Source organism: Drosophila serrata, unplaced genomic scaffold (assembly GCF_035046125.1).
Source record: "Drosophila serrata isolate PLE 108 unplaced genomic scaffold, ASM3504612v1 contig_240, whole genome shotgun sequence".
Classification (NCBI taxonomy): domain Eukaryota; kingdom Metazoa; phylum Arthropoda; class Insecta; order Diptera; family Drosophilidae; genus Drosophila; species Drosophila serrata.
This window is the reverse complement of record NW_028257138.1, coordinates 4714766-4723413: the sequence shown is the minus strand read 5'-3', so window position 1 is coordinate 4723413 and position 8648 is coordinate 4714766. Positions and strand designations below refer to the sequence as shown.

The following is an 8648-nucleotide window of genomic DNA, read 5'->3' as shown; positions in this document are numbered from 1 at the left end:
GCCTTCAGCCGGCCATGTCTCAGTAAAGTGTTGTGATACAAAAGTGCACGTCATTGTTTATTAGTGTTCATAGATACTTGCTGGTCATTGATACTTACTGGTCCTAGCTACTTACTGGTGAAAGTTACTTTTTGATACTTACTGATCAGAGTTAATAACTAATCATAGTTACTTACTGGTCATAGCTACTTACTGGTCTTAGTTAATTTCTGATCCTACTTACTTACTGGTCATAGTTAATTACTGATCATAGTTACTTAATGTTCATTGATACTTACTGATCAAAGTTATCTACAATTACCTACTTAACTGGCTTATAAATTAAAAACCTTAAATAAAATTATACAATAACTTTGTTTTTCATTCCGAAATAAGAATTAATTGCACATTCTTTCTGGAACAGTAATATTCCTTCTGGCAAATTCAACTGAAAAATATTTAAATTTAACGAAGAAAATTACAGAAATATATAAATCTAATCTGAACTATAAAATTAAAAATGTTAAATAAATCTTGTATAATTTTATTAGATTAATAAATAAATAAAATTATGAAAAACAGGAGAAAATCTCAAGTCAGCATAACTTAACATTTAATAAAGAATAGATTTTACTGCGGAACTAACATTTTTGGAGCACCCTCTTCATTTGCCTAATGAGTGTCGAACACGCTGCCGCCATATCTTATCTAATCTAGCCAGGGACCCGATTTTAATCGTTATTACTTAATCATAACGGGTTTTGTCTGGATGATTACGATTACAATATTTGACTTGGCTTCCATTTCTACTACTAAGCTTAGAGCTTCCTCCATCCAACAACACCCTTATCCCGATCCCCTTTAGAAATTCTAGGCCAAGCAGATCCAATACAAAACGGTGAACGTGTTACATTTATTTTTTAGAGTTTACTCTCGGACAATTGCGTTTGTTTAATTGGTTCCAATACAAAAATGAACAATCTTAGTGTGTGTTTTCTCGTGTCTTTTGTTGTTTAAGCAAATATTACAATTAAAAGCCACTTAGTATCTCACTTTTGCGCTGCTTCCATTTGCTTCCGCCACGTCCGCTCACTCACGAGCTGCACTGCAGCATCGCCTCGAGTGACACCGAGCCGAGGAGTAGCGGAAGCGGTCTTTTCTTTTTGTGGAAAGAGCAGTCCCTGCACTTATGGAATAATTAACTAAATGTTTATGAAGAAAACTCATAGGTGGATCAGTAGTGGGCTGTCCGACGACGTCTAGGCGCTTAGATGTTGGCCTTGATGACATCCTCCACTCGCGTGGCATTGGCGCCGGCGAACTCCTCAACCTTAACGCCGTTCTTAATGAACACGAAGGTGGGCATGCTGGAGATGTTGTATTCCATGGCGATGTCTTCGCATTCATCCACATCGACCTGTTTGGGGAAGAGAGCTTGTTAATCTACCTATGCTTTTACAGACTTTTAAGTTTGAAAACCTACCTTGAGGACGACAACGCTCTCGGCGTACTGCGTGGCCAGATCAGCCAGCTTGGGCGAGATCTGCTTGCAGGGTCCGCACCAGGTGGCGAAGAAATCCAGCACCACCAGTTTGCCGGTAGACTTGGTCAGCTGGCTCTGAAGATCATCCTGCAAACGGAAAATGTAAATTATAAATAGAGAAATAATATTGATTTTTCCCCATTTCCCAATGACCCAAGTACGCTCTCAGTTCCTTGAAAAGGACCAAGTATAATTACGAATCGAGCGATTTGGGGTTATCATACATTGATCCAACTGTGGATGTGGGGGAGACCCCATGATTATCGCTGTCAGGTGCGCGATAAGGCAGCCACATTGTTGTCAGGCATCCTCCCCAAAGTTGCCTAGTTGTAATCAGATCCAGTAATCACCTATTGACGGGTTCAATATTTGTTCTTGCCAACTCTCGTGTGTATTTGTATATTCCATTTCAATTTCTGTATTTGGCCAAGTGACCAGCCACAAATCAATATTTCAAGAGTTTCGGAAATTATATGTGTATGCCAAAGGGTGTGGTGTGGTGTTGCTGGGGCGATTCCTGGCCCCGCCTCGCTCATGTCACGTTTTCCCAATGACCTTTAATTAATTGCGGGCGATGGCAATCGCAGAACAGAAAACAGGCAAAGAAATGGCTCTAATGAAATTGTTGCCGTCTCCCCCGTGGAACGGGGGAGGGGAAACTGACCGGTTTGCTGGAATTTGCATAAATAATTCACTTGCCAACTTAATACAGCTTTTTGTTTCTTTTCAATTAAATTATTTTTGGTTGGCTTAGATCATTTTACTTCCAGTGGAAAGATTTCCGACTTGGGATGATTAAGATTACCTTATTCTGTTGGCTGATTCATGGTCTATTACCATTGATCATCGACTGATGGTTTCTCATGACTCAAAGTAGAATGTGACAAAGAAATTGCTAGGAATGTGGATTTTATTAATTCATGGAATTAAATTATTCGAATTTTTAAGTCAAAAGGCAATGATTTCACTTTAACAAGGTTTGGAATAAGAAATCAAAATAGAATTTGTAATGCTGTGTGGGTCATTTCTTTATATAAAAGTTAGATATTATCTTGATTTCTTATTCTATATATATAGTTTAAAATTTCTTAATGTGCACTCTAAACCGGTTCTCGCTTTAAATATTAATCAATATTCAAACAATTGTCAGTGTATTTCATAAATACTTTTACTATTAAAAACCTTGTGAAATATTTGATTGACTCATTGCTGAATAAATAACTAGACTTTGATTTGTTTGCCCCGATTGTTCTGGTAATTTCAAGTGGTTTCTGATAAGCTGTCTCTTTTTATTTATTTATTTTTATGTGTATTTTGCGGTATAAATTTAGACCACAAGGGGCAATGTTTGAGAGCGACGCCTTTATGTATATTATGAAATTGAATTATCAGAAATGCTTTCCAAGGTATATTTACTCGCATTTTGCTCTGACGTAATATTTGTATTTATGCGACGACCGACTGACCGAGCGCCCGTCCGGTTTCTCGCCCCCTTAAAACCCCTTTCTCACACCGACTCTGCCCCTTCCCTACGTCTCTGCTTATCTGGCCTCCCCTTTGAACCGCTGTTCGTATAACGCGCGCAACTTTGGAACGCAGAGTACACCCTGTATTGTAGCAACTATTTCATATTCCTAACCAACAAACCCAGACCAGGCCGCGATAATGAATTGCTAACTCATGGCGGCTACATTACTGATTCGAGCGAATTTGGAAATTCGAAATTTCCGTCGCCGGTCGGTCCATAAGAGATGATATCATGGCGCAGTTCGAACTATTCTCTTCTCCGCTTTCTCGCCTGTTTCTCAGCGTTCGCCGTAAGTCCGCGCGTGGGGGGCAGGGAAGCGAAAAGCGTGGAAATTGAAATGTCAATTGCTATTCCAATGCCATATTTTCCGTGCCCCAGGCCGAAATCTTAAAGGCAAAACCCATCTAACGGGGTTGCGGGGGTCATCGGGTTACCCAACTGCAGATGACGCGGCGGGGAAAGGCCCAAGCGGGCACAGATCCGGATCCGGCAGATGTGACTCACCTTGTCTTTCACCTGGTACACCATGTTGACGGCGGCTTCGAAAGCGTTAGAAATGTACAAAAGTTATTTAATTAGCACTCGGCTGTGCGCAGCTTGGAACTTTTTATTTTTTAATGGCCAGCGTGCCTGCGGGTTGCTTTTATAGATTTTCGGTGATGAAAACATCGATATGTATTTATAATTTTCTATATCATCGATGTTTTTTCGACCATCGAGTATGCGCTCTCTTATTTACTTTACTTTTACACATTTTACAGGCAGATCGTCAAATTTCCAATTGGAATGTAAAATGTAGATAAAATAATTAAAAGATTGATCTCGTCCAGAGAGCATAGTTCAAGGATTCTAGAAAAATGTTATGCGAACTATTATTATTATAAATAGTAGAATTACTTATTATGTTTCTTGTAGAAAAAAATGTATATTTACTTTTCACTTTCTCACTAAGAGTGTTTTTTCTCGGAGTTGGTTCCATGCGCAAACTCTAGAGGGCGCGACCGAACCGCTTTTACGACTCTGGCGGGAAATTTAAAACATGCTTATGATCTTAGGGCTGAAAATTTCAACATTCGCCAAAAAGTATGCAATGTATTCTTGAACAATTTTAAATTTTCATGGTAATATAGGGAAAAACTTGATCCCTAATTTTATCTAGAATTTCCATTAAAAAAAGAAACTCCCTTTACAAATCAACATATTTTCATAATTTATTTTGCCGGAAAAACAATGAGAAAACCATGTAACACTACGCGTACAGATGAAAACTTAGAAATTAAATTTCCCAACTAATCTTAATGCTAGCTCGCCCATGAGTTATCCTCCGGAGATCGTCCTCTGGAATTGTTAAGTACTATTCAATGCGTTATTGATGGTGTTAGCGCCGTGGTGGCCGCCGATGCGTGGTGCAAGTGATGATGATGATGATGGTGATATGTGAGCGTGGGCGGTGGCGGCGGCGGAGGCGGTGGGTGGCCTGGGGGCGGGATAACTGCCGGGACACTGGCTCCGGCAACCGAGGATGAGGTCGCAAAGCTGCCGGCGACGGCCATCTGCTGCTCGTAGCTGGAGTAGTGATCGTAGTAGCTGCCATATCCGGTCTCCAGGCTGTTTCCGCTTCCGCCATTTACCACAGGTGCCGTGGTGGTCCCCGTGTCGAAGTAACTGACGCCGTTGTAGCCACTTCCACTCTCGTAGTAATGGTGCCCCATCGAGGGATTCCCGGCGAATTGCTGGTGCTGCTGCTGTGGATGTGAATGCGGCTGATGCTGCTGCATCTCGTACTCCGTTTTGGGACTGTAATAATAGTCGTAGTTTTCCTCCACATACGGCTGCGTCTCCACGGTGGCATTGTACTTGATGGTGGGCGGCGGAAGACCCGCTCCCGGCTCTCCCTTGCAGCCGATCTCCTCCTGCCCGCCGCCGCCGCCGCCGCCGCTGCCCAAATGCTTGATCTGCGAGTAGTTGATGAACTCCGGCTCCGGGGTGGCCAGCTGTGGACTGGACTCGTAGGAGAGCGCCTGACACTGAGTGTGTCCGTGGAGGGGAGCGCTCATCGCATAGCCGCTGCCTCCGGAGGATGAGCCTTGCTGATAGGCGGCCAGCTCCGAGATGCTGCAGGTGTAGGGCAGACTGGGTGACTTACTGGGCGCCGCTGTGGCCGCCGTTGGAGTGGCATGGTAGATGGGATAGTTGTACGTAATGTGCTGATGATTCACCGTAAACACATTGGCAGCGGTCTCGCAGGGCGCCGTTGAATCAGATTCACTCAGGGGCCACGAATTGCCAGCATAGCTTGAGGATTGGGTCAACTGGTGGCTCCTCGCCGAAGTGCCCTCCTCCAGGTAGCTGCAGGTGCAGTGGCTGTAGCTGGTGCACTTGCCACAGGCTGGAAAAGGGGGAGAACTTAATATTTTTCCCATTTTCAAGCTGAATTTGTAACTTAATTGACTCACCATTATACTGATATATATCCAAGCCAGTGTGGCTCAAAGGATTGTTGGCCACAGGACGTTTAAGGACCTTGCCCATCAGGCTCTGTTGCTGCTAGAAACAAATAAAATATGTTAACATATTTTATACAAAGAACCTTCTAAATAAGAACTCACCTTCACCTGCTTGACCAGACCTGCAATCACGGACTTCTTGCCCAAACCTCCACTGCTCGATTTCCCAGTCAGAGGAGCTCGCCCAAAGGCTCTCTTGGACACGGTGGAGTTCTTGGGATCCGGACGCAGATGGTCATGGGCTCCCTTGGCCTGAAAGAAGATGGCATTGCCCGAGTGCCGCCAGAAATGGGTCACCGGATAACCGCAGTGTCCGCGACATGGCTTGATCTCCAGCCGGCCGCCGCGGCAGCTCTTGTTGGGACAGGCTTTGCCCTCCTGCTTCCGACGTGCCTTGTCACAGATCGCCGGTCGAAGGTTGATCTTGGACCCATTGGGCAGTGTGCAGTGCTGCGAGCAGACCAGGACGCCCAGGCAGCTCTTCTTCAGGATGTTCACGTTGTGATTGTTCGTGTTGCGCATCGCCCAGCCGGAGATGTGCTTCTTGGCCTCCTCGTTGTGCAGGGAGTAGATGTGTCGGACATGGCCATCGCTCCACTCGTTGAACTCGTCGAATTCCTGGTCTGGAACATGCGGCACAATGGCATCGTTGATATCCCATTCCCGCTTGCTCTTGCCCGCGGACGATGAAGACGATGACAATGCCGGCATGGTCATTGAGGAGCCTCCACCGCCTGCCACTGGCTGGCCAGGATTGGGATTGTGAGCGGGATTGGGAGCCAGGCTCTGAAGCTGGGCGTATTGGGCAAGCTGAGAGTGATCGGGCTGCTGTGTGAGAAGTTGCTGTGACTTGAAGGTGTATCCATTTCTGTAGGGATTTATTTATTTGTTTAGTTTGAATGAACATTTGTGAATTATTTCTATGAGATAATAATATAAATTTGCTTATTAAAATAGTAGAAGTCCCTAATAATATTACATCACTGTTTTCTATAAGCAATACGATTTTTCTGGCCAAATCAAAGTTTTAAAATTCGATAATTAAGCCAAAAATTCATTAATTTCAAATCGGAAATTGTTCCTATGCTAGTTTTTATTAGATTAACAAATCTGCAAGCTCAATTTTACATTTTAAGAAATTGAAAATTTTGCCAATTTTTTTCTGAAAATTTTAACGATGTGACCCCTTATAAAAATTTTAAAAATTTTGAAAAAATTAATTTTTAACCGGACATGGCTAGATTGATTCAGCTTTTAATGCTGATCAAGAATATATATGATTTATAGGGTCGGAAATGACTCCTTCACTGTGTTTCAAGCTTCTGAATATAATTATAATACCATTCTTAGAGTCAATATTTAAATATATTTTATATGATAATTTTATCTATAAATCCAATTTTAAAAAAGTCATAACTTAGCCAAAAATTCATTAATTTCAATTCGGAAGCCTTTCCTATGTTAGTTTTTATAAGGGCTATCAAACTGCATACTCAATTTAAAATGTTTAAAAATCAACATTTTAGTCGATTTTTAAACATTTTAAGAATGTAAAAAATTAAAAAAAATTTGAATTTTTTCTTTTCAGCCGGACATGGCAAGCTCGACTAGGATTTTGATGCTGATCCATAATATATATGATTTACGGGGTCGGAAATGACTCCTTCACCAATTAATTTGATATGCAAGGGTAAGTAGAGCTTGAAAAATAACATATTTATTTATTTTAATTCCTAAGCAGAATAAACTTTATAAGCAAGTGGAATATATTATTAATATTATAATTTTTATTCGATAATTGAAACTGTATTAGTTAGCTAAATCCGACTTGTTTACCATTCAGTTTACATTATATTTTCCATTTTCCAAGTACTACTTATTTATCTAAGTTCAACCCACACATTCCCTACAAATACCTCTCTTCTGAGTCATAATCCCATTCTCAATTGTAAAACCTTCCATTACCTGCTTAAAACTAAAGTAAGGGACACTTTAAGTGACCCCTTTAAGTGTGAGTTAATTGCTGAAGCTTAAGCATCGTTTAAGGAAACTAAAATCCAATCTTAATTGCGGCCTAAACGGCGTGTGTCCGCCAATCAAATAAATCGTTTTGTTGGATTTGATGGGCGCCATGTGAAGCACATAACTCTTTGGGCCCAGTTTACAGGGCCTGTACCGTTAGCCCCTGGTAATCCAAGCCAGAATCGTAATTCGAGCGCCTCAAATTATGTCGCATGACTCAGCACGGAGCTGCTAGACTAACTGGAGGAACCAAATCTCAGGTGAGATGTGTGGGAGTTATTAGAGAGAGACTCGCTCTGCAATTAGCCATAAATTTGTTCGAATCGATTTGAGTCGCAGCGTTTTTTATGTGTACTTGGAAGTCAGCAGGTTGCACACTCTACCCTATTTCTAACCCAATGCCCAGCGGATCGCTTGGTGGTCTCCGAAAGTGAACCTGTTCGTGGTCAGGGGATCGATCGATCGCCTTTGTTTTGGGTCCGTAAATTGACTGCTCGACACTTCGGGGCGCTCGTTAGTCGCGCTTATCTGATGCTGATAGCGTCTCACTTCGTTCCCGATCTTGTAGGTCTCTTCTTGGGGTCTCTCATAATAAGTTTGTCACCTAGAAAATATGTCTCTATAGACATAGGTGGCTTTTCTTTGACCCTTTCCCCAGAGCGCCGCCGGTTCCCCTCATCTCTGAATCTCAGAATATATTTGGTGGATCGCCTACGCCTGCGTGTGGTCCGTTTGGGTTCACGATCCGCGGCACACCCCGCGGTTCTTTGGAGCGTTTTTGGAGTTGGAGTGCCATTAACTAAGCTCTGGCCCATGCCCAGCGTGATAATAAAGCGTTTGAATCATTTACATGTTATTTTTTTGTGCCTCCCCCGTTAGCGTTTGATTTGTGGCCCATTCCTCATCGGAGATTGGATCTATCTTGAGGTGTCTTGGGGGCTCAACACTTACGCATCTGCTCGAGATGAACGCGTGTCAACGGAGACTCAATGAGAGCTGATTAGGAATAATTGAAAGGTGGTCTTTCCTTCCCCGGGGGTTTTCTTTTGATTTATTTTGGGTTTAATTA

At 42.5% G+C, this 8648-nt stretch overlaps 3 protein-coding genes across 4 annotated transcripts in view; 1 reads left to right on the top strand and 2 right to left on the bottom strand.

The window, feature by feature from the left end:
* The window catches only part of Pka-C1 (Protein kinase, cAMP-dependent, catalytic subunit 1), a 134180-nt gene that overhangs the window by 100605 nt on the left and 24927 nt on the right, over positions 1-8648 (top strand). For both annotated transcript variants that reach the window (XM_086830713.1, XM_086830712.1), the window contains one exon: positions 7146-7247. The gene's annotated coding sequence lies outside the window, so the exon portion shown is untranslated. The remainder of the gene's footprint in view (positions 1-7145; positions 7248-8648) is intronic.
* Positions 864-3668, bottom strand: Trx2 (Thioredoxin 2). Its single transcript, XM_020944864.2, has 3 exons — positions 3555-3668; positions 1463-1609; positions 864-1396 (listed from the first exon to the last, which is right to left on the bottom strand). Exons 1-3 carry the CDS (start codon positions 3576-3578, stop codon positions 1247-1249), a joined length of 321 nt encoding a protein of 106 aa, XP_020800523.1. The 5' UTR covers positions 3579-3668; the 3' UTR covers positions 864-1246.
* On the bottom strand, positions 4244-8169 carry gcm2 (transcription factor gcm2). Its single transcript, XM_086831144.1, has 4 exons — positions 8129-8169; positions 5660-6425; positions 5507-5597; positions 4244-5439 (listed from the first exon to the last, which is right to left on the bottom strand). Exons 1-4 carry the CDS (start codon positions 8167-8169, stop codon positions 4409-4411), a joined length of 1929 nt encoding a protein of 642 aa, XP_086687270.1. The 3' UTR covers positions 4244-4408.

Excerpts from the sequence above, each read along its gene's own strand:
- Trx2 (XM_020944864.2), bottom strand. The coding sequence starts at position 3,578 with ATGGTGTACCAGGTGAAAGACAAG. Across the intron at positions 1,610-3,554 it reads TGTACCAGGTGAAAGACAAG|GATGATCTTCAGAGCCAGCT; the intron begins GTGAGTCACATC and ends TTCCGTTTGCAG. Across the intron at positions 1,397-1,462 it reads AGAGCGTTGTCGTCCTCAAG|GTCGATGTGGATGAATGCGA; the intron begins GTAGGTTTTCAA and ends TTCCCCAAACAG.
- gcm2 (XM_086831144.1), bottom strand. The coding sequence starts at position 8,169 with ATGAGAGACCCCAAGAAGAGACCTACAAGATCGGGAACGAA. Across the intron at positions 6,426-8,128 it reads CCTACAAGATCGGGAACGAA|AAATGGATACACCTTCAAGT; the intron begins GTGAGACGCTAT and ends AAATCCCTACAG. Across the intron at positions 5,440-5,506 it reads GGATATATATCAGTATAATG|CCTGTGGCAAGTGCACCAGC; the intron begins GTGAGTCAATTA and ends CCCCTTTTCCAG.